Source organism: Oryctolagus cuniculus, chromosome 20, assembly GCF_051225735.1.
Source record: "Oryctolagus cuniculus isolate XC-2025 breed Fujian yellow rabbit chromosome 20, ASM5122573v1, whole genome shotgun sequence".
NCBI classification, from domain to species: domain Eukaryota; kingdom Metazoa; phylum Chordata; class Mammalia; order Lagomorpha; family Leporidae; genus Oryctolagus; species Oryctolagus cuniculus.
The window spans coordinates 48,943,608-48,967,883 of record NC_142886.1 but is presented as its reverse complement, the minus strand read 5'-3'; the positions used below and the strand labels follow the sequence as shown (position 1 = coordinate 48,967,883).

General features: G+C 62.6%; 1 protein-coding gene across 1 annotated transcript in view; it reads right to left on the bottom strand.

Moving 5' to 3' along the window:
• Positions 1-9,608: 9,608 nt before the first annotated feature.
• Positions 9,609-24,276, bottom strand: part of LOC138847232 (uncharacterized) — a 68,798-nt gene continuing 54,130 nt past the window's right edge. The window contains exons 9-10 of the mRNA XM_089322527.1: positions 21,379-21,460; positions 9,609-9,936 (exon numbers count right to left, since the gene is read on the bottom strand). Coding sequence (XP_089178653.1) covers positions 9,759-9,936; positions 21,379-21,460 — 260 coding nt within the window. The 3' untranslated portion in view covers positions 9,609-9,758. The remainder of the gene's footprint in view (positions 9,937-21,378; positions 21,461-24,276) is intronic.

Sequence of the window (24,276 nt, the reverse complement as noted above, 5' to 3'; positions counted from 1 at the left end):
TCCACACTCAGCCTGGCACGCGCAGGCGGACAGCAAGTGTCAGAAAATAAGTGACTCCAGTTACCAACTCCGTTCCTGAGCACAAGGGATGAACCCTGGGGGCTGTGTGTGTGTGTGTGTGTGTGTGCGTGAAAGAGACAGAGACACAGATAAACCCTGGGGGCAGGACACCAAGGCCAGAATGCCCCTGGGTGTGTGTGTGTGTGTATGTGTGAAAGAGAGACACAGATAAACCCTGGGGGCAGGACACCAAGGCCAGAATGCCCCTGGGTGTGTGTGTGTGAGAGAGAAAGAGAGACAGAGACAGAGACAGAGACAGAGATAGAAGAGAAAGGGGTTTAAATGAACCTGCATGCACAGGGACTCAAGAAACACAAAATGGGGGAGGATACGGATGTGGCACATGGGGGAGGTAGCTGAGTGTGACACAGGAGTAGGAGCTGAGCGTGAACGGGGTGGGGGGAGCTGAGTGTGACACAGCTGGGGGAGCTGGGTGTGACACATGAGTAGGCGGAGCTGAGTGTGAACAAGAGTGGGGGGAGCTAGGTGTGACACATTAGTAGGAGGAGCTGAGTGACAGGTGGGGGAGCTGGATGTGACACAGGAGTAGGAGGAGCTGAGTGTGGACAGGGGTGGGGGAGCTGGGCATGACACATGAGTAGGAGGAGATGAGAGAACAAAAGGGGGAGCTGGTGTGACACATGAGTAGGAGGAGCTTGAGTGTGACACAGGTGGGGGTTCTGGGTGTGATACATGAGTAGTAGGAGCTGATTGTGAACAGGGTGGGGGGAGCTGGGTGTTTGGGTGGGGGCCTGAGTGTGACCCATGAGTAGGAGGAGATGAGAGAACAAAAGTGGGGGGAGCTGGGTGTGACACATGAGTAGGAGGAGCTGAGTGTGAACAGGGTGGGGGGAGCTGGGCGTGACAGGAGTAGGAGGAGCTGAGTGTGAACATGGGTGGGGGCCTGAGTGTGACCCATGAGTAGGAGGAGATGAGAGAACAAAAGTGGGGGGAGCTGGGTGTGACACATGAGTAGGAGGAGCTGAGTGACAGGTGGGGGAGCTGAGTGTGACACAGGAGTAGGAGGAGCTGAGCATGACCAGGGGTGGGGGAAGCTGGGCGTGCACATGAGTAGGAGGGGCTGAGTGTGAACAGAGTGGGGGGAGCTGGGTGTGGCACATGAGTAGGAGGAGCTGATTGTGAACAGGGTAGGGGGAGCTGGGCGTGACAGGAGTAGGAGGAGCTGAGTGTGAACAGGGTAGGGGGAGCTGGGCGTGACAGGAGTAGGAGGAGCTGAGTGTGAACAGGGTAGGGGGAGCTGGGCGTGACAGGAGTAGGAGGAGCTGATTGTGAACAGGGGTGGGGGGAGCTGGGTGTGACAGGAGTAGGAGGAGCTGAGTGTGAACAGGGTAGGGGGAGCTGGGCGTGACAGGAGTAGGAGGAGCTGAGTGACAGGTAGGGGGAGCTGAGGGTGACACAGGAGTAGGAGGAGCTGAGCATGACCAGGGGTGGGGGAAGCTGGGCGTGCACATGAGTAGGAAGGGCTGAGTGTGAACAGGGGTGGGGGGAGCTGGGTGTGACAGGAGTAGGAGGAGCTGAGTGTGAACAGGGGTGGGGGGAGCTGGGTGTGGCACATGAGTAGGAGGAGCTGAGTGTGAACAGGGGTGGGGGAGCTGAGTAGTAGGAGCTGAGCGTGAACGAGGGAGCTGGATGTGACAGCAGTGGGAGCTGAGTGTGAACAGGAGTGGGGGGAGCTGGGGGAGCTGAGTGTGAACAGGAGTGGGGGGAGCTGGGGGAGCTGAGTGTGAACAGGAGTGGAGGGAGCTGGATGTGACAGCAGTGGGAGCTGAGTGTGAACAGGAGTGGGGGGAGCGGGGGGAGCTGAGTGTGAACAGGAGTGGGGGGAGCTGGATGTGACAGCAGTGGGAGCTGAGTGTGAACAGGAGTGGGGGGAGCTGGGGGAGCTGAGTGTGACACAGGTTGGGGGAGCTTACATGGCCCCGTGCAACCCGCAGGTAGGGCAGGAGCTCTGGAGGTCTGCAGGACACGGATGGGGAGAGGGGCTCCGGTGACACAGAAGGGACCCTGCATTGAGCCCTGGTTTCCCTCTCAGGCATCTGAGGAGGCAGGGCGCTCCCTGGGGGAATCAGGGTTGTCCTAGGGAAGGTGGGAGCCCCACGGGCCACCCTATCCCAGCAGACCCCAAGGCATAGCCTCACATACCCGACTCCTGACCCAGAAGCAAGAGGACGCGCACCCGAACAAGGCTGAGGGTCTGGGGAAGTTCAGCGGCCACCAGGGCACCAAGGCCTCAGGCCCCCACACAGGGCGGAGCCGAGAGTGGAGCCCACAGTCTTCAAAGGTGCCCACGGCTGAGCCCCGGTACCGCCATCCCCAGGGCCTGCCCAGAACTACACAGGCCCAGGCGGGCTCTCCCACACCTAGAAACCTCCTCTCTGACTGCTGCACAACCAGTTCTTGGCCACACCAAGACATTCACAGCAGATCCCCATCCTGGACCACGTCCCTTCAGCGCCAACAGTACTGCCCCTGCCCACTGCGGAGGGCCTGCGCTCCAGGGCCACGACTCAGACCTGGGCCACGGGGCAGCCAAGAGAGGAGCTGTGCCTCCCCTCCCAGGCTCTGCTCATCATCAGGCCCCACAGAGCCCACCCCCTGCCCCAGCCCTGCTGTCCGGCGCATCCTCCCCGCACCCATGTCCCCGGAGCAGCCCCGGCCCAGGCTCTCCCCCGTCCCGTGGCTGGCGTGCATCTCCCCAAGGCGTGGGCGCTCCCGAGCTCCGTTACACGATGGCTGGCACAGGGCTTGGCACATAGCAGACCTTCACCGGACATGCAACGAATGAATGAAAGCCTGCCACATACAAGGCCCTGGAGGCCAGAGTGAGCCACGGCGAGGATGATGGAGAGGAGCGGGCGGCGGAGACGGATGGAGGCGGTGGGAGTCCTGCTGATGGAGCGCACACGGACATGAGGGGGACGACCGACCACGAGAGGCAGGGGGAGGAGCCTAGGGCCCAAGCGCGGGGGCCCAGGGGGCAGCAGCCTGCCCAGGCCCACCCCTGCCGTCACAGAACTCTGACCCTGTGTGATGGTGACAACGAGATGGAGGAGCCCGACAGCGGTGCCAGTGGGGAGCAGGGTTCCCCCAAGCCGGGCTTGCAGACCCCGTTGCTTGCAGACCCCGGGGGAAAGGCTGGGAAGCCAGGGGTCTCCACTGAAAACTGGCAGCAAAGCTTGCACCCCACTTTGAAAGAGCACAAGGACATGGCATCCAGCAATGGCGAGGGGCACATGGCTGACAAGGGTCGCTCGAAGCCTCAGAGCCCCAGGGCCTTGTCCACTCTAGACCCCACTGGCAAGCCGATCTGGCAAAACGCACATTTTACAGGAAAAACCTGATTCATGGCATCGATGTGTTCATATGCATCTCACACACAAGCGTTTCCCCTCCAGGACGCAGCACCTGGATGGTAAGGGGTGGGCACAGCAGGCACTGACCTGGAGGCTGGGCGGACAGGGCAGCAGGCACAGGTGCATGGGCGTCGTCCGGTCCAATGCTGTGTTGCAGGGTGAGGTGCAGCAGCCAGAGCCCGGAGCTCCCGTCGGGTCCCAGCTCCCCGGCCAGCTCCTGGGCAGCGGTTGGGCAGGCTGGGGAGCCTGGGCACAGGACACAGCCTGCACCCGGCTCAACCCACTCACCAGAGCTGCCTGGAAGCTGCAACTGTGGCGGGGGGGGGGGGGGAGGAGAGGCTGGGCGTGGGCAGCCAAGAGCCCTCAGCACGGGGTGGGAGCATGGTGGGGAGGGCTCCAATTCAGGTCACAGCTCTGACTGGGCAGAGTTGGTAGGAGGGTGTCAGGCCCCTCGCAGAGACAGCAGCCGCTCAGGTCTGACTCCAGCAGCCGCTTTGCCACGAAGAGGCAGCGGTGGGTGGCAGGGGTAGGTCAGTGACAGGAAGGTACTGGGAGGCCCACGGGGGCGAGAGGTCAAGGCCGGGAAGCCTGTGGCAGGGGTGACCCCAGAAGGGGGTCCAGGGGAGAAAAGGGGTGTGGAACATGCACTCCTCTCACTCCCCAGGCAGCTCTGCATCCGTCTCCCTCACTCACGCCCATGCGCACACGCATGTACACTCACCCAGGCACGCACCCCCACACTGACACACACACATGCAGGCGTGCACAGGCACACTTGCAGCCCCTGAGCCCAGGGCCCCTGCACACTGAGCCTGCCCCTAGGAGCAGCCCAGCACACGTACCTGAGCCAACCAGGGCTCACGGCCCAGGAGACCCCCTAGTGCTGGGGCTGTGGAGGTGCTGGGGTGAAGCCCAGGTCTCCAGGATTCCAGAAGCAGCAGCACTTTGCTGGCAGCTAAGCATGGGGGCAGGGGGGTCCTGGCCAAGGCCTGGCCCTTTAGGGGTCACAGTCAATTCTGAGTGAAGGGAGGCGTCCCAGCCTGGCCGAGTCACCCCACACCCCACAGGCCAGGTCGAGGGTACATCGGGGGGCTTTCCTCCCCCTGGCCTTGGCATCTCCCCAGGAGGGGGGCCCCAGGGACTGAGGGATGCAGGAGGACCCCGGGGGAGTCTCACCTCTAAGGAGCACCCCACCCACACGCAAAACCTCCACTCACACCTCAGCCAACACCAAGCAAACAAATAAAGTGCTTTGTAAAGTGCAGGTATACAGGTAACGGTGCAGACACCCTGCCAGCTCCCGCCCCCACCCCGCCCAGTGTGCCAGCAGGGGCCTGCTGAGCCAAGCTAGGCTGATACCAAGAACCCTCCCCACAGGGCGCCCGGGGTGCAGGCCGCAGCCATCGAGAGCCCGGGCCACGTCTCTGGGGGCTGGCCCTGGGGGCTCCCTGTCCCCTGCTGGTTGGGGACTGGAATTCAGCCCCTGGCCTCCTGACCCACCTCCAACCCCCACCGGGCCTCACTCCAGAGGGGCGGCAGCAGCTTTTCGAGGGGCGTCGCCTGGGCCGGCTTCCCCACTTCAGGCCGCTACGGTGCTGTGCGGTGTCTGGGTGCAGGGCGGGACAGAGTCCGTCGAGTCTTCGGAGGAGTGGAAGGCCGGGTCAGAAGCATGACTTCCCGGAGGCCAGGGGGCTGGCTGGAGGCAGCTCTGGGTGTGCCTGCCGGGCCCCACATCCCCCAGCCCCCAGCTCCAAAGAGGCAGAGGGAAAATCAGTCATTGGAGGAAAGCTGCAGCCTGCACCTGCAGCCCTGATGCCTGGAAGAGTGAGCGAGGCCCTGGTTCTCCTCACCCTTGGGAACTGCTTTCCTCCCTGGCCCTGGCCCGTGCTGCCGCGGGGGCCGTCACCCACAGCCCAGGGAGGGCAGGTGAGCAACAGGCAGAACGCCCCTCCCATGGGCTGCAGGACAAGCAGGTGACGGGCACCTGCGCCTGTGCCCCAACCGACGGGGCCACGCCCGACGACCCACAGCCGAGTCCCCTCCTCTGTGGCTTCTGGGGAGGACCTCGTGGAGGGCTCTTTCTGCACCTGGCTTCAGACTCTGCCGTGGGGACTTCTGATCATTGCCTGTTCTTGGAAATCTCCTAAAATAACTCGGCCAAGGGGTGGGGGTAGGGCAGTCCTCCAAGACGCACTCCTCCTCCGCTGAGCCCCGGTTCCAGCCGCTCTTAGCGAAGTTCGCAGTTCCAAAGTCGACTGAGTTTCCAGGAAATGTCACCACAGCGCCGCGGGCACCTCGGGCATGTTTGCATAGAGCTGCTCCCTTCCAGATTCTGGCTGAAGCAGAGAAGTCATTTTTCTGGGTCACCGCGCTGGCGCTGCGTCTGCACGGCACTGCCTGGCACCATCAGGTTCTCGGAACCCCCAGTCCACAGGCCTCAGAGCCCAGACCCAGAAGAGCATCGGCACCCCCTCCTCCGGGGGTCGGCGGTCTCCACGGCTGTCGCACTGTCCTCAACGTCCTCGCAGCGACTGTGGCCCCATGCCCTCCAGCTTAGTGGACACCCTGGCGGCAACTGAGTTCTCGGGGTACGAGGGTCAGCGTACGAGGGTCAGCATCGAGGCACCCAGGGCAGGGCTCCATCTGCGATGTCAGTGTGCTTGGGGGCCTCCTTTGCCTCTGGTGCTGTCTTCACGCCCATCCTCATGGCCTGGCCCTGGCCCTGTCCAACCTCGATGAATTTCCGTTGCTAGAAGGAAGCAACCAGATCCGAGCAGCCTGGAGGTCATGGCTTCACGCAGGCTGGCGAACGGGCGGTTAGCACCTTCCACTGGGACGGGAGCGAAGCCGCAGAAACCAGCTTGCGTTACATTCCAGGGCGCAGCCAACTTGGCAGCCCCACGGGTCGAGGCTGGTGCACGGCCAGCGCTGCGGCCAGCACAACCAAACAGCACAGAAGCACGCCCTGCTGCAGCCTCTCAGCCTCCTGGGCAGGCGTTGCCACGGGCATGGCACCGCGATCCACGGCGTCCGCCGCCGTGCACCTCCCAACGCCGTCCCCTGCTGGCACTCTCTGCTTGTGCCGCTGGAACCTATCTTCCGCACCAGTGTCCTAGTGCCGGGGCCTCGCTCACCTCTTTGAGGCATCAGGGTGTGGTATGCCGCGAGAGGGCCGTAGGTGGACGGCAGGTGTCTTTGCCCTCTCCAGTCTCAGGCCAAACCGGCCACACCCGCTTCGGCCCGAGAAGCACAGTCCTGAGGTTTTCTCACCAGTTCTGGACAGACACCTGAGCTCTGGCAGAGGCAGGAGATGGAGTCTGGAACTTCAAGCATGGCCACTCTCTGAGCCTCTGAGCTTCTCCAGAGCCTGGGGCTGAAGTCCTGGTTCTAGGGCATCAAGGAGGTCCCGCCTTCTGGACATCGGAGCTTCATGGAGGCTGGACGTGGAGCGCGGGCTGGAACAAGGAGGTCCCGCCTTCTGGACATCGGAGCTTCGTGGAGGCTGGACGTGGAGCCTGGGGCTGGAACGAGGAGGCTCCTCCCTCTGAGCGCCCGAGCTCCATGAGGGGCTGGAGCTGGAGGGCCCTCGTTTCTGGATGCCTGATGGTTGCCAGAGGCTGGAGCTGGGGTTCTACCTCTGGCCCGTCGGTGCCCAAGCTCACTGTGGGTGCTCAGAGCTGGGCTCCTGGCTCCGGGACATCTGGCCTCCTGACTCGGGAGCGTCATCAGAGGCTGGGGTCAAGGTGCCAGTGCTGGGAGAGCTCGGAAGTCCGCCGTGGAGGCCTTGGGTCTGCCAGAGGCCAGCTCGGGAGTCTCGGCTCCAGAACGCAGCGGAGCCGCTCTCTCTGCGCGCCTGAGCTTCAACAGGTCTGGCTCTGGAACATGGAAGAGGGCGCCCTTCCTGGAGACGTCAGGGCGCATCGGAAGCCGCAGGTGAGGTCTTGGCTCGAGCCGCCGTAGGGGACTCGAAGCCCGAGCTGCTTCTCCGCTCTGCTCGCCACACACAGGTCACCCTGCCGCTTCTGGCTGGGCGGGGCCTCGGCGAGCTGGAACACACCTTGGAGGCTGCCTGCTCCTGGACCACAACTTGGTGCCAGCCCCACTGGGGGCTCCGGGTGGACCTCCGGGCCGGTGCCATGACTGTGGTCCCAGAGGTGGTTCTTCATACTTGGTCTTGAGCTCTCGCAGCTGGACTTGCCTGTAGCTGTCCCGAGGCAACAGGAAGGGGAGGGAATGGAGAAGGGAGGAAGGGGGGGAACGAGGAGAAGGAGTGGGGGAGGAGGAGAGGGAAGAAGAGGGGAAAGAGGGGAGAGAATGAGGAGGGGGGCGGGGAGGAGGAGGAAAGGAGGGGGAGGAAGAGGTAGAGGAGAGGGAGGAGGGGGGAAGAGGAGAAGGAAGGGGAGGAGAAGGAGGAAGGGCTTAGAGGAGGAGGGGGAGAAGAGGAGAGGGAGATGGAAGAAGAAGAGGAGGAGGAGGCAGGGGAGGAGGAGGCAGGGGAGGAAGAGAGGGAAGGAGGAGCAAGAGATGGAGGAGGGGGGAGCAGGAAGGGGAAGAGGAGGAGGGGGAAAATGAGAGGGGGAGGAGGGGAAGGAGAAGAGGAAGAGGGGGAAGGGGAGAAGAGGGAGAAGAGGAGGGGGAGGAAGAAAGAGGAGGGGTAGGAGGAGAGGGATGGGAAGGGGAGGAGGAGGGGGAGGAGGGAGAGAGAAGAGGAGAAGGGGGAGGAGGGAGAATGAGGAGAGGAGGTGGGGGAGGGGGAGAGGGAGGAGGGAGAGGGAAGAGGAGGAGGAGGAGAAAGAGGAGAAGGGGGAGGGAGAATGAAGAGAGGGGGTGGGGGAGGAGGAGGGGGAGGAGGGAGAATGAGGGGGAGAATAAGGAGAGGGAGCAGAGAGGAGGAGGAAAGGAGGGGGAGGAAGAGGTAGAGGAGAGGGAGAAGGTGGGGGGAGAGGAGAAGGAAGGGGAGGAGAAGGAGGAAGGGCTTAGAGGAGGAGGGGGAGAATGAGAGGAGGAGGAGGGAAGGAGAAGAGGAAGAGGGGGAATGGAGGAAGAGGGAGAAGATGAGAGGGAGAAGAGGAGCGGGGAGGAAGGAGGGGGGAGGAAGGAGGGGAGAAGGAAGAAAGAGGAGGGGGAGGAGGAGAGGGATGGGAAGGGGAGGAGGAGGGGGAGGAGGGAGAGAGAAGAGGAGAAGGGGGAGGAGGGAGAATGAGGAGAGGAGGAGGGGGAGGGGGAGAGGGAGGAGGGAGAGGGAAGAGGAGGAGGAAGAAGAGGAGAAGGGGGAGGGAGAATGAGGAGGGGGGTGGGGGAGGAGGAGGGGGAGGAGGGAGAATGAGGGGGAGAATAAGGAGAGGGAGCGGAGAGGAGGAGGAAAGGAGGGGGAGGAAGAGGTAGAGGAGAGAGAGCAGGGGGAGGGAGGGAGGAGAAGTGTAGGAGGAGGGGAGGGGAGGAATAAGGGGAAGGGGGGAGAAGAGGAGGGGGAGATGGAAAAAGAAGAGGGGGAGGAAGAGGAAGAGGCAGAAGAGGAGGGAGGGGAGGAGCCGGTGGTGCTGGTGATGCGTGGTGGTGGCAGTGGAAGCAACAGCGGTAGCCATGGTGGCAGCCAAGGTGGTAGCTGTGGCAGGGGCCACTGTCGGCGTCTCCCCACTGGGAGGGCGTCCACATCATCTGCTCCGCAGAGCCAGGTGTGCAGACCATAGGAGTCACAGACAGCCCACCTGCCTCTGTCCCCTCTGCTGCAGTCCTACGGCCAGGCGGGGATGAGGCTGGGCCCTCGCTCAGGAGCCGTGACGTCACGTTCTGCAGGGCTGCAGGGTCCCGGCTGGGCTGGGTCAGCTCAGAGGCACTGACCCCTCAGCCAGTGGGACACAGGCCTGGGCAGCATGGGAGGAGGAGTGCCCCCTCGGGGTGCAGGGCCAGGACAGTGAGCTCAGCCCAGAGCCCACCCGGGGCCTGGCTATCTGCTGTGGCTCTCCCTTTCCATCCTAAGACCATGAGAAGGGGGACCAGACCAAGGCTGCTCGGCTCAGGGTCTGCACCTGCCACCCAGGTGACTTCCCGGGCCCAGAGCTGCCTCCCTCACCCTCCCCACCTAGCACACTGCCCAGAGAAAGGACACAGCCCCAACAAGACAGGACACCCAGCATTCAGCCCTCACCATATTAGTAGCACACCCATCGCTGGTTTTGTTAAGACAAGAAACACGTTTATTGAGAGCACATGGGTGTGCGCCCAGCACCGTGCTTCTCATTATAGCACAACAGCCTCACAACAGCCCTGTGAGGTAGGTGTCCCGGCCCATTTCACGAACGTGAACGTGAAGGTCAGCAGCTTTCAAGTCTCAGGATTCAAGGGGTAGGCGGACGGGGTCAAGCCTGCGAGGCTGACCCCGGCTCGGCGAAGTCCATCAGTCAGAGGGTGGGTCTCTATCCAGGGGGAGGCCCCAGCTCCAGTCTTTGGGTCCAGCCCGTCCCGTGGGCAGGCGTGCAGGGCGTCCCTGTGTCTGCGGAGGCTGAGGGAGACAGTGCAGATGAAGACCACCTGCTCCTGGCCCCACTGGCTGCCCAAAGTTCACATGCACCAGGCAGGCCCGGGGAGGGAGCGGGGAGCGCCAGGCCTGGTGCCCACGGGGGTGAGGGGAGCACCCAGCCTCCAGCTCCTGCCCCTCAACCTCAGGGGTCCTGCAGAGACTTCTGGAAGCTACACTCCGTTTTACTCACCTTGCTATCCCACTCACCCACCATCACCTATTAAATAAACCTTAGCATCGGTCTCAGAAGCTCAGCCCCCCACCCAGCAGTGTTCTAGAAACATCTGCCAGTCCCCTCACTTCTGCCCGGCCCTCCTTGGCCGGAACCTGCTGACTCTGTATTCACAAACAATCCCTTCCCGCTGCTCCTGTCTCCCCAGAGGCGGCTGGGTGTGCCCCATTCCCCCATACTGCAGGGCACCTGGACAGGGCACACACAGGTAGCAGGGAGCGAGGCCGGCGCCATGCCAGCCCTCCAGGAGGGTGGGGGTGAGGGCACCTGTGAGCTGGGTAACAAAGTGCTACTGTGCAAAAAAAAACACACAATTCCATTGAGTCCCAACAACCCAGGCAAGTGGGCCTGACCGTTCTGAGGCCACAGGCGGCCACACGTCCAGGTCAGTAAGAGGTAGAGCGCGGTCTTGAACCTAGAGTTGACTCCGGTACGCAGCGAGCCCTGCACCTGCCTCTCTCCACGCTCACCGCCACCGCAGTCGCGGATGCTCTCACCAACTACTCTGCCACTGCAGGGGGGAGTGGAGCCTCGGGTAGCCCGGGCAGCCTGCACAAGGCCACTCAGCCAGTGAACGGTGACCCCGGGCACAGAACCCAAACAAACGAGGCCCCACGTCCTACCCTGGACTTGTGCCCGTGACCATTCTTGGGAAGAGGGAGTGAGAGTACAGGAGTCAAGGTGCGGGGTCCGACGCCCCCCTCCCCTGTTTGCCAGATGCCCGGACTGCTTCTCAAACTCTCAAGTCAGTTCTGACGGCCTCCCGTGCTAGACGCGGAAACAGCACCAGCAGGAAACACCCTTCCGCCGAGACAACACACTGGCATCAGCCAGTCTAGACCACTGGCCCCTCCTCGGGCAGCGAGCATCTACTGAGCGCCACTGGGGCAGGAAGCAGAGCTGGGAAGGGTGAAAGGGTGAGAGCAGTGCCGTCCAGCCTGGGCTCCCGGCCCAGGGCAGTGCCCAGCACCTCAGGGAGCCTTCCCGCCTGGTCACACACAGGTCTGAGGCCCGACCAGCAGCAGACACCCACACGCGGGCCCAAAACCCTCATCCCTACCAGGGACAGGGGCAGACCTAGGGCAGATACCGGAAGCCTCACTGCAAGGGACCCTCGGCTGGTGCCCCCGACGGTGGGCACAGCAGGGCAAAGGTGTGGCGGCCAACTGCACAGCCAACACTTGGGTGGCTGCAGGAGAGCCCCGGGGACAAGATCAAGGCCACAAAGGCAGGCCAGCGCCAGGCCGCCGAGGCGGTGAAAGCCAGAGGGAAAAGCAGCAATGAGGGGGGCGTCTATGGGGTGGGGGTGGGTGAGGGCAGCGCTCTCTCCCCTTGTGAAGGAATCCAGCAACTGGGGCAGGGGTCTGAGTGCAGAGGCAGCGGCCCGGCCCCACCCATCCCAGCAGTCCCTCTGCCTAGGCAAGGATGGATGAGGGGTGGGCGCAGGGATCGGGACACATCGGGGTGCGCAGGGGTGGGCCTGCAGGACCAAGGGGGCCTCCGGGGACGAAGCTGGAAGAGCTGTCCACGCGGGACCGTTAAACCTGTCCCTGGCTCGGTCCCCAGCTAGGGTAGGGTAAGGTGCAAGAGCCTGGTGCCGAGGACAAGGAGGAAAAGGAGAGCGAGCAAGTGTGGTGCCTCCTGCTCCCCCTCCCCAGCCAGCTAGACCAGGGGATGCAGAACGGACCCCTGTGGCACTCACAGAACTGGCAAGCCCAGAGCACGTGGCCCCGGGTACACAGGTGGTGGGGGAGGGGACCTTGGGAGGAAGGAGGGAGGCTTCATGTCAATCAACAGTTACGCACCCAAACACCTGCGGACGCGGGACACAAGGTGCACTTGGAGCTAAGAAGGGCGTTGCTGGTGCCCCGTAGACAACCCCAACACACAGGCATCCCGGAAAGCCAGCCCTCAGCACTGCTCCCCGCATCGCGACAGCCCTGCCAGGTAGGCTCGCTGGGGACCCACGTCACTCGCCCCACGCTGGGGCGGCCAGACCCCAAAGACCAGGCTCTCCTAACACAGACCACAGAAGGTCCTGCCACAGCCGCAGTTCTACTGCACGACAAGGCTCCGAACCCCGCACAGGCTACAATCTAACAAGATACAATCTGGAGGAGCGTCCTGCACACCCACCGCCTGCCCTGTAGGAGGCACCCAGACTGCCCAGGGCTCAGCCCAAACACTGTTGGTGAGCGGAGGGGATGCTGGGAGGAGCCAGCCGGAGCCCAGTTGTGAGGGGAATCTGGAAGATGGACACTGTGGCTGCTGCCCACAGCCCAGACGCAGGGGCACTTACAAGGCTCGCCCAGGCGTCTCCCCGACTCACAGAGGAGGTGGGTGAGTGCACCCCTCCCCCCAGGGCTCCAGGGCCACGGCCCAGTCTCCCAACCCTAGCATCAACGTTCCTGCCAGTCACTGCTTTCTCATCTTAAACACATCGGGATTCAGCACTGTTTCCCGTAATACACCCGTGTGTTCTAAACAAAATGACTTCCGGTTACAGTGCCCCACCCTCCCCACGCCCTCCCCCAGGGGCGTGGCACCGCCCCAGCAGGCAGACTGCGCTCTCACAGTCAGCTTGCACCCCCATTTGCCCAGCTCCGGGGTCCTGACTCTTGCTCCCCGCACCGCCCGCCCCCCCAGTGCCACAAATCCTAAGTCTGGAATTCTAAGCAGAGCCCCCGAGACCCATGCCCCATGGCCCTTCTGAGCTCGGGACCCCCCTGACTGCCCCCTGGGGCAATACTCAGAGCAGCAGACGTGCCACGTGCCTTGGCCGCCCAGGCCTGGCGTGGGGCAGGGCCCCCGTCACCCACACGGGCAATCATCGCCCCCACTCTTCTCTAATAGACCTGAGCATTAACTCATCTCCAAGGGGACAGGAATGGCTCAAAGATCGCCCTTTGAAGGACCGCGTGTCCTAATGGCTTGAAAGCCTGCTCCCGCCGGAGCCGGCACTCATCTGCCTCCCAGCGGCTCGCGCTCGGGACTCTCCAGGCCACGGGCTGTGATTTCTGAGCAGCCAGGGACAGTGTGCTGATTACTAATCAGTGCAGTTTTGTCAGGAACAGAGCTAGGGCACAGCAATCAAACGTGCAGCCAAGCCCAGAGCCGGGAGCTGGGGCAGAATCAAGTGTTTCGGCCGGACCCGGACACACGGACACGGCGGCGGCGGGGTGGGGCCGTGGGAGCCGGCTCTAGCGTAGCACTCGCGGTTTCTAGAAATGTCTGTGGCTGTGAGAGAAGGAACGAATGCAGGAATGGATGGGGGGGGTCACAACCACTGCCCACCGGTGGGGGAAGCGGCAGGGCTGCAGGCAAAGCTGGGGGCCGGGACCGTGCGCCAGGCAGGGCGAAGCCTGGGGAGAGCGCTCTGCCCTCGCTGGCTGCTCAGGGCCCTGACCCTGGAGCACGGTCCTGCCAGGTGACGCACGGGTCAGCAGATGGGGAGAAGCCGGGCGCCGACCACGGCAGACGAGACCCAGCTGGGACGTGCTCAGAGCAGTGACAGGTGTTGGCTTCATGACCACAGCCCACGGCACCACACAGCCTGGCACTCACAGAAAGGTTTGCTTTGGGGACAGGGGAGGGACAGCAATGCCCAGCCAAGGCTGGAGGCCAAACGCACGGATGGACGGACAGACGGACACGGGAAAGCACACCACTGGCCTCCCGAGATGCCTCGTGGGGTTGAGGACCCCGACACAGGCACACGTGCTCAGTTCCATAGTAGAGGGGCAAAGGTCAGGGCAGCCCGCCTTGGATAGCAGGCCCTCCCTGATGGCTGCGACCTGCTGAGCCCTGGGAACTGGGGGGCAGGACATGAGGGGGTCTTGCCCCGGGTGAGGAAGAATGGAAGTCACCACGCATCCTCACCCCACATGCCCCGTTCATCAGCAAGACCCGCAGAGCACAGCGGAGGGGACGCGTGTTGGCCAGGCCTCGGGACCCTCACGGGCCCTCCCTGGATGGGGCAGTCTGACAGTGGGCACGTGAGAAGCCCACTGACCAGCAGGACAAGGTACTGGCTGTCTGGGAGGGCTGTCCTGGAGACATTCCTGTCCCGCAGGAGTTACAGAGGGTGGGGCACCAACTCCAAAGTCCCCTACCTGCCAGGTGGAATGGGTCCTTGTCCCCATCACCCACCGGCAGGGGCAAGCAAATCCTAAGCCACAGAAGGCCACCGAGACCACCCCACACCTCTCTCTACCTGAACCTCCATCAGTCTCTCCCAGAGCTGCCAGGCCGGCTCCCCGGACGCCTCCACTAGTGGAGGATCCGCTATGTGCCACGGACGCCCTCGGCCAGGCTCTCCAGAAAGCCACGACCCAAAGGACGCAGACAAATGGCTGCCAGAGGGCAAAATGCAATTTGTTAAGAGGCCTTGAGCAGTGATCAAAGCGAGCCAGCCACACGGATGCAAAGGCGTGTTGTAACCTGCAGCACCTCACTACAGTGCTAGACATTGCACAGCGCTAATACCGCCTGATGTCAGCCGCATCCATGCAGCTGGAACCAGGATGCTCATTCCTGCAGCCAACCACCCGCTCACCACTCGCAACCTCTCATCCATCAGCCAAGCCCCACTCGCTCACCCTCACCTACCCTGCAGCCGCTCAGGCCACAGACGCTTACTCATCGGGCACTGGAGGTACCCGCCCTCCAGTGGGGCCCCTCGCCCCGCACAGGCTCAGTCTGGCAGGAGAAGGGGACGTGGGGTGGAGCAGTGACCGCTGCTGGGTGCAACAGCCGCTAGCTGTTGGTGTCGTGATGACACAAAAAACAAGAGGAACCGCACAGAACAATTATGAAATGGTTTTTGCAAATGAGGTCGCAGCCACTCGGTGGGGGGGGGGGGGGGGGAGGCAGCCAGGGAGACAATGTTGATGATGAAAAGCAAAATGCTGATGACAGACTACAAAGTGGAAAAGACAGGGTGTGGTGCAAAAACCATCGGTAATGACGGAGCTCAGGTACTAAGAAGATGGAGAGGATGCTCATGAAGAAAAAAAAAGGCATTTAAAACATCCACCCAGGCCTGTGAGACAAGAAGCTCAACAGGTGTCCCCAGGGAGAGGAGCTGCGCAGACCCTCAGCCCATCAGAGCCCGTGGCTCGCTCACGTGGCCCACACTGAGACCTGAATCCCGTGTCCTCCATCTTGTGTCTTCTACCACCCCCTCTGCCTCCCCTACCCCCTCCCTCCCACACTCCTCTGACCCCATGATTTCAGTCTCGTGCCCCCCAAGTCACTGCCTCAACTCAGACCTTCAGCACCTGGGTGGAGCCACCACTCCTCCCTGCACCTGCACCTGCGCCTGGCCACGCCCACCCTCCTCAGCAGCTCCAAAGTCACTCGGCACCGTCTCCTTGCCACAAACCGGCCCACCCCAGCTCCCCGACTCCACGTGGTCCCTGCTGCATTTCCTGGGCCCCAGCCACGCCCCTGCTGCTCCAGCACTGGCTAACAACTCTTGTCTCACGCGTATTCTCACAAGCTAGGAACTGAGACGTGGAGTACGGTGCTTTCCTTCCCTGACGCACAGGCACATACCCCGCCCGCTGCAGAGAGGAGGAGGTGCGTCCGCACCACTCTGCAGGCCCTGCCACGCAGCCCCGGCCGAGCTGGAGGGCGGCAGACAGAGTGCGAACGCCCCGGCCCCCGCGTACAGAACAGTGGGGAAGACAGAGGGGCCTTGAAACGGGCTCTGGGGATGGCGGGACAAGGAGCCCAGGATGCCCAGAGCACTGTGGAAACTGAGGCTGAGGTGCACCTGCCCCAGGTCCCCCACACTGAGAAGGCAGGCGCCCTGCGTGGGCACGTGTCAAGAGTCGCACGGAGCTCCTGGGACCCTGGTCTTGTGGGCCGTCCTTCTGGCCATCTTCTCCCCCGTCCCCTACACCAGCACCCACACTGTGCCTGGCAGTCACACCAGGCAGCACCACCCAGGGCCTGCTGCTCCCTAGCCCTCTGCTGCGCCCCGGCAGGTAGAACCCTCCCCCCTCCCCCCACCACATGGGGAGCCTCCAGGAGGGGCTCCGCACAGCACACAACCTTCTGCGGGGCCCAGCACCTGCGTCCTTCCCACCTCTCCAGGGCCGGACAGGGCACTGCCCACAAGCAGGGGGCTGATTCCACTCCAGGTCTGCCGATGGGGACCACAGCCAGCAGTGCCAGCAGCTCCCAGGGCCCCCTGGGGCCACCTCCCCCTGCCTGCCAGGGCGCCCTGGGCTTTCCTCCCTCCCCTCTCTCCTTTCTTCCTGTCATTCATTCATTCAAGCTCAATTCCTTTGCCTGTGGTCGAAGTTCATGGAAACCCCTGGCCCACGCAGACCTCCAGGTCATGCCAATCTGCTCTTCCCACCCCAGGCCTCTGGCCACACCCTCATCGCTGGTCATTCACTCACTCATTCACCCCCTCACGCCCCCACCTGACTCCTTTAGCTCTCAGCCTGGGCACAAGTACTCCGCTCACTGGTCTCTGGGGAACACACGGCATCAGAGAACCCCCAGTGCGGGACGGAGATTGCCGGCCCACGTACCCGCACGGCCAGTCTCCCCTCCTGCGTGTGAGTGTTTGTCCATTTACCTATGGGCCTCTGCCGCACGCCAATTTTATCACAGCTCTAAAGGACACAGCCCTGTTTGGGGCCCGGGACCGCGCCTCTATCGGTCAGGCCTCCTTTCAAAGGCGAAACGTGTTTCTGCGCTTAAGGAGTGTGCACGTGCACTGTGATGCCGGCCGCAGCCCCGGAGCCACCCATTGGTCACCTCCTCTCCAACCTGCCTCCCCAGGAACCGGGCCAGGACTCCAGACGAGCCTCGCACGGCCTCCTCTTGCAGGCACGGGGCCCGGCGGGCACGCGTGTGCTGCCCCCTCTCGTGCCCACGGCTCCACTCTGCCTCCCCCTCCCCTGGCCGCTGGACACCCTCTTTCTTGCTTCTCTGCCCTGCTCTTAGACCCCAAGGACAACTTCCTCCAGGCTGTCCCAGGCACGCCCACCGCTGGGTGTCACTCCTGGGTCCATTCACCCTTTCTGTCACTCTTTCGATATCTGTTCTTTTATTTGTAGACCTCAGGTGCACAGAATTGGATTAAGCACAATCGGGCTGGCGGAGTCTCCCGACACAAGTCTGCGTGGGGTTCTCTCGTGCGTGAACTCCTTGCGCTGTGGACTGGGCCCAGGATCTACCTAAGCAGCCCAGGAGCCCCACTTTGAAAGCCGTGTTTCTCGCTGCCTCCTCATCCTCTCCTTGCGCGAGCCGCTCTCACTTATTCACGGGCGTCTTTATCCCTTGCAGCGTGTTTTTATTGTCTCTATGCACCATGTCACAACTTCTGACTTCCCCTACTTCCTTGCTCTCTCTCTTTTTGAGCCATTTTATTCATGAGCCTTGAAGGCGGAGGGGGATAAACTAAACTGGCCATTTCCCAGTCATTCATCCAAAGTCACCCTCTAGTTAGCCTGGTCTTTAGGTATTTACTGATTTACTGACAAGCCTCAACTTTCACTGTTCGATATATCGATGATACAAATCCTGCTTACTGGGGCCGGCGCTGTGGCGTAGCGGGTAAGGCGGCCGTCTGCAGTGCCAGCATCCCATATGGACGCCTGTCCAAGACACGGCTGCTCCACTTCCGATCCAGCTCTCTGCTACGGCCTGGGAAAGCAGTGGAAGATGGCCCAAGTCCTTGGGCCCCTGCACCCATGTGGGAGACCTGGAGGAAGGTCCTGGCTTCAGATAGGACCAGCTCCAGCCGTTGTGGCCATTTGGGGAGTGAACCAGCAGACAGAGGACCGCTCTCGCTCGCTCTCTCTCTCTGCCTCTCTCTAACTCTGTCTTTCAAATAAAGAAATAAAGAAATAAATCTAAAAAAACAAGCACTGCTTACTCACTACACTTGGGCCCTAGTCAGGAAAGACCCTCGCCCCCAGGTGTCGACTCCAGCCCCCTCTCCTGCCTCCTCCCCCCACCCTTCCAACCTTCCCCAGCCCCCGCCCTCTTTCCCTTGTGCCTCCTATTATTCTTGTTTAGACTCCAGGGCTACAGACCTGAATCAGTGGCGACGAATTGTGCTAAACCAGCCCCTTTCAGACTTAATTGTGCAACCTACTTTCTTACCGCAGCCTCACTTCTTTTCTTCCTGGATCCATTTTGCCCATCTTATTGTCGCCACCACTCTCGCACCCTCCCCCTCTCTCTTTCTTGTGGAGATGAGCCGATGACCCTCACCCTCCCCAGCAGCCGATGCAAACCTTTCTTCTCATTCATTCATTCGGGCATTCATGCCTCCATTCAGTCTTGCTTTCTATTTAAATACTTATTTTTCCACTTCTAGACAGCAGGTGCACCTAATTGGATACATCATAATCTGCAGTTAATGGGCCCCACTGAAAAGTCCCCTAGCACATGTGTGCTCTGATGCATCTCTCTTGGGTGGGCGGGGGCCGTCTCCTTCCTGTTCCTAGCTGGCCCTGCCTCAGGTCTGCACTCCCCACTCAGTGGGTAAGGGGTCACCTCGCTCCCTGTGTGGCCAGTCTGCACATCCCTTTCAGTGCTGGGAGCCCAGCCGCACCCCCACCCCGTAGACACCCATCCTCAGCCCACACAACTCTGGGTCTCACTCCTTCATTCCCCCTCCCTTCCCGCCTCCTCTCTTTCCAGCAGGTGTCTCTGTCTCTGTCCGCACTGGGGTTTGACTGCAGGTTTCGGGGCCCCGCCCCGGTATCCAGTTAGGTCCTCTCCCTCTTCTCTCCCAGCCTGCCCCACCTCCTGTCTTGCCTGTCTTCTTTCTCTCTGGGGCAGGGATGCCCAGATGGCACAGCCGGAACCAGCCCCTCATTGGGGGCCTGCGCCACCGCCTCAGCCCCCTCACATCTCCCTTTATTCACCCATAGATCTGTTCCTTCTGTGACCTCGACCCCTCCCCCACATCCCTGCTTTCCATCCAGGTTTTACTTTGTTCTTTCTCGAATCCTTTCCTCTCTCCAGCTCCACTTCTGCTGTCCAAGTGCTCACCCATCTGCACACCTGTGACCGCTCCCTCTCCCTCTGTCTCTCCCTCTCCCTGTTTCTCCCTCTCCCTGTTTCTCCCTCTCCCTCCCTCCTTCCCTCCTTCTCTCCCTCCTTCCCTTCCTCTCTCTCTCCCCTTCCCTCTGTCTCTCCCTCTCCCCTCTGTCTCTCCCTCCCTCCTCTCCCTCTCTCTCCCCTTCCCTCTGTCTCTCCCTCTCCCCTCTGTCTCTCCCTCCCTCCTGTCCCTCTCTCTCCCCTTCCCTCTGTCTCTCCCTCCCTCCTGTCCCTCTCTCTCCCCTTCCCTCTGTCTCTCCCTCTCCCCTCTGTCTCTCCCTCCCTCCTCTCCCTCTCTCTCCCCTTCCCTCTGTCTCTCCCTCTCCCCTGTCTCTCCCTCCCTCCTCTCCCTCTCTCTCTCCCCTTCCCTCTGTCTCTCCCTCTCTCCCTCTCTCCCTCTCCCTGTTTCTCCCTCTCCCTCCCTCCTTCCCTCCTTCTCTCCCTCCTTCCCTTCCTCCCTCTCTCCCCTTCCCTCTCTGTCTCTCCCTCTCCCATCTGTCCCTCCCTCCTCTCCCTCTCTCCCCTTCCCTCTCTGTCTCTCCCTCCCTCCTCTCTCCCTCTCTCTCTCCCTCTCTGTCTCTCCCTGTTTCTCCCTCTCTCTCTCTCTCTCTCTCCCTCTTCCTCTCTGTCTCTCCCTCTCTGTCAATCTCTCTCCCACCCTCCTTCTCTCTCTCTCTCCCTCTCTCCCTCCACCACCCCCACTCTATTGTAGCCATGCGGAGACCTCCAGGTAAGGTGCACCTGCCGTGGCCTGCTAGGACACTTCCTTTCTTCGCTCCTCCTTGGCTCCTCCTCTGCTCCTCGCATGTTCTTCCAGGCCAGGAACAGGTGTTCCTGGGGGCAACCCTAACGCTTGGCCTCAATCACCTGACCAGGTTCCCCTCTCACAGCTGCTCACCCCTAGCTTTGTCAGCCCCCTGCTCTCTGTGTGTCTGTCTGTCTCTCTCTCCCTCCGTCATTCACAAAGGTCAGGGCTGGACGCCTTGGGCCAGGACGACCCCAGCGGATCTGCGTGCAGCCCGGGTCCTCAGTAACGTTCGTGCTGATCATCCGTGCACCAAAGAGAGAACAGCAGGCTTGCCCTGCGCCCACCTGTCCTGGCGCACGTGCTGCCTTACCAAGTCATCTGCTGATTTCTTCCTCCGTGCGCCATTCACTCTTTCAACCAATCATTTACTACAGGGGGGGCTGGGTAACAGAGACTTCCCCATAGGACGACCAGGGCAGTGAGCACCCCTCAGAACTTCTTGCTGCCTCCCACCGAGTTAAGCACCAAGGCGCACACACCCCCAGTCCAGACACGCACGGACAAGGCCAACAGTTGGCTATGAGACCCTCCTGGCAGGGGGGAAGGGGGGGTCACGTCCTAGACAACCAGGGAGCAGATCTGAGATGGGGGCCCCAGTTCCCCAGCGCTTCTCGCTCCGGCCCACAGCCCCCTCCCCGTGAAGGGCCATCCCCATGAGAATCCCGTTTCAAGACCGTGGAGGACACAGACACGCACACGGCACACGGCCGGCCCGGTGGGAAACGGCCGCGGAGCCGGTTTGTAAATAGGTGGCTTGTCTGCAGCAATATAAAAATATGTTGGCCTTTCAAGGCCACACAAAAGGAACGACCCATTACCACCGCGAGTGTCGCAGTCCCAAACAATGCAGGGCTTGAAGAGGTTTAGCCGGAAACTTTGAAGACACAAAATCTGCCCATTATGTCTTCCAGACTTTCCAGGGGTGAGGGGAGGTCAGCGGAGCTCGGGGCCCATTGGAGGCGCGAGTGCCTCGGCCTGCGTGTCCTCCCGGGCCCTCTGCAGCCCCCCAGCGCACGAGGGGCACCTCCATCCCAGCCCGCCCTGCGGCACAAGGGCCACAGGGAGACGCGGGGATGAAAGGCCCATTCAGTCAGTGATTCTTTCAGGGCCACCCTTGGAATTCCTCTGCCACAGAGACAGGGGAGGGGGCTGGGGCTCCTGTCTCAGGTCAGCACCCGCCCAGCCGGCCGGGCCCCCCTCCCCCGGCGCCGGCCCTCCTGCGAGGCCTGCCTGGTGCCCTGCTCCGGGTGGCCTGGCAGCCCCTCCCCAAGCAGTGAGGCGCAGATGTCCCCCAGACACGTCGGCAACTTACGGTTCAGAGCTGGGGGTGGGGTGCTGGGGGGAGGTGTCCGCGGCGGTTCCTTCCCTCGCAGGATTCCCGGCGACGGCTCCGTCTGGAAGGAGGAAACACGGGGTCACTGAATGGAACCTCACCCGGGGCAGGGAGGGAAAGGACAACAGCTGGACGGATAGGGCAGGGGAGCCAAAGGCGGGGGATCCCCAACCTCCTGCAAGTGCAGTGCCGGGGAACCCCAGCATCGCGCGCTCGCGCACCTGCTGCCTGTGGGTGGATGGTGAGGTCTGAGCTGACCCCAGAGTGCTCGCTCCCCGGACGGGATCAGCCTGTGCTCCCCGGGCAGCTGTGCCGCTGGCCCTGGAGGTGACCAGAGGCGTGGGCTCAGCCAGGATGGCCGGGGCCATGGGGTTTCCTAAAACCAGGGCACATACACTGTGGGATGCAAGATGATGTCAGCGCTTCCTGGACAGACCCAGTGGGAGCAAATCAGACCAGGCACCGGGGAACATCACAGGGCACGGCCAGCACCCGCCTCCAATTCTGAGTTGACAGAGTGAGCTCAGTAATGATGCAGAACCACACACGGCCAATGTCGTGGTGTAGCAGGCCAAGCCGCCCGAGCACCGGCACACTACACAGGCGCTGGTCTGTCCCGGCTGCTGCACATCCAATCCAGCAACGGAAGGTGGCCCAAGTCCTTGGACCCCTTCCCCCCGCGTGGGAGACCCGGATGAAGTTCCCGGCTCCTGGCTTCCGCCTGGCCCAGCCCTGGCTGTTACAACATGTGGGGAATGAACCAGCGGATGGAAGACCTCTCTCTCTCTCTCTCTTTCTCTGCCTTTCAAATAGTTAAGGAAATGACTACGTCCCTATAGTCTGGGGAAAGTGCACAGGAGTGGGAGTGGGCCTGCACAGCCCCGGAGGGGAAGCAGGGCTGGGGCCGGGCAATGGGAAGACTGGATTTCTGTGCACAAACACCCCGGAGGGGCTGTGTCCCTGGTGTGGCACAGGCCAGGGGCCAGGAAGATGGGTGGCACAAGGGCAAGGAGTGGGACCTGGGGGTGTGAGGGCACCAGCGCCACGAACACAGGGACCCCTAAGGAACAGCCCCGCCACACCACCTCCCGCCCCAACTCGTGCTCAGCACTCGGGCCCCAAGACCCCACTGGGGCATGCTGGGGGCACTTCCAGGCACGGCTGGCAACACCCGCTGCGTGCTTCCCAAACACACACCGCATCCCCTGCGTGCCGGACGTGACAGGAAGTCCAGAGAACAAACGCTCACGAGGCGGCAGCGTCTGCGGGCAAGCCGGGGCACGCTGGGGACACCCAAAGGCTCGCAGATTTCCCTCCCTACGCTGGGCACCACTGGGAGTCCCGGCCCCTCCTTGGCCTCCAGCTCAGTGAGACCAAAGCCACGGCCATGCCCACGGGCCCGCAGGGGCCCCGAGCGTGTGGTCCTGGCTGTGCTGTGTTCACCTCCGACACAGAACAAGGAAACGGAGGCAGCTCGGGGCATCGGGGCTTCTTCCTGCCCAGGACGCCCCTCCCCGACCAAAGCTCTGTGCGGACCCCCAGCTGCCCTGCTGGGCCTCGGCCCTGGCGCAGCTCTGCCGCCCAGGCTCTGTGCCCGCTCTGGGCCTGGCGTGCTGCCGCAGAGCCGCAGAACCGCAGAACCGCAGCGCCGGGCTGAGATCGTAACAAACGTCAGACAAGATGCACGGAAAGGCGAGGCCTCCCTATGCAGCCGCCGGAACGGGCACCTCCCGCGACCGCCGGCCCTGCCGGGATCACAGCGCGCCACGCGCCATCTTGGGGATCGGGAAAGTGTCTCCTGGAGAAACACGCGTATCTTTGGGACCAGCACCTTGTGCATGTCGTCGACGGGGCTGCTGTTAGGACCACGTTGCTCTGCGCACGTGCAGCTCTGCGTCCCACCATCAGCCCGCTCCGGTGCACACCGCCCCCCCGTCAGTGTCCCCAGGCAGAGGGGGGCTTTCTGGGTGCGCTGATGGAGTGGGGGCAGTAATTGCGACATCTTTGGAATCGCGCCCCTCCCCCTCGCCGGCCCCGCGTTCTGAGCCACTTGGGTTAGAGGATGTGTCCACATCCTCTTCCTGGAATGTCACCTCCCGGCTTCAGGAGTGGGCAATTACAGAGAATTAGGGCTTATTTGCTGCGTGTTTACCATTAATGGCCACAGCGGCGGAGGCAGCCTTGGGGAAGGCAGGCTGCCGGCCTAATTGAAGCTGGCAATTTTTCGATTCCTCCTCTCAGCTTGCAGGTATTGTAGCAACCAAGGTCACAAAACAAAAGCGCCAGCCCACCGGCGTAATAACCGGGAGCGGGCCTGGCCGGCGGCACCCTCGGCTAGTCAGCATCGCACACAGAAGCACAAAGACGGGCCAGGCATGTTTCCCGAGCCGGCTCCGGGACGGGCCGCCGGCACAGGGGGCGGCTGGCCGCTTTTCCAGAACTTGCGATCCCGAAGGCTTTTTCGGGGAGCTGAGCTGAGGCGGCCAAGGTGCCTCCAGAGGCGGGGCTGAGCCACTGAGGGAGGCAGGGCCAGGCCCAGCCTCACCACTCGGGAGTCCCCCGTGAGCCGGGCCAGCCGCCCACCCGTCTGGAACCAGACACACACGGGGGCAGCGCCCCCCCCCCAAAAAAAAAAGCTTCTTTGAGCTCTGACCTCCACTAAGAACTGTGTTCACGAGAAGCCAAGGAGGAAGAACCGGCTGGCGGCTGGGACCTGTCAGACCACGTTGGCCAAACAGGCCCTGGCCCCCAGCAGCGGGCTCTGCCCCCAGGCCCTGCTGGCCGCTTGCGAGGTCCCGGCCCACAGCAGCTCTGGCTCCCTCACCTGAAAAGCAGAGGGGCTGTGAGCCGGGGCCCCCAGGGTGCCAGGAGGAGAGG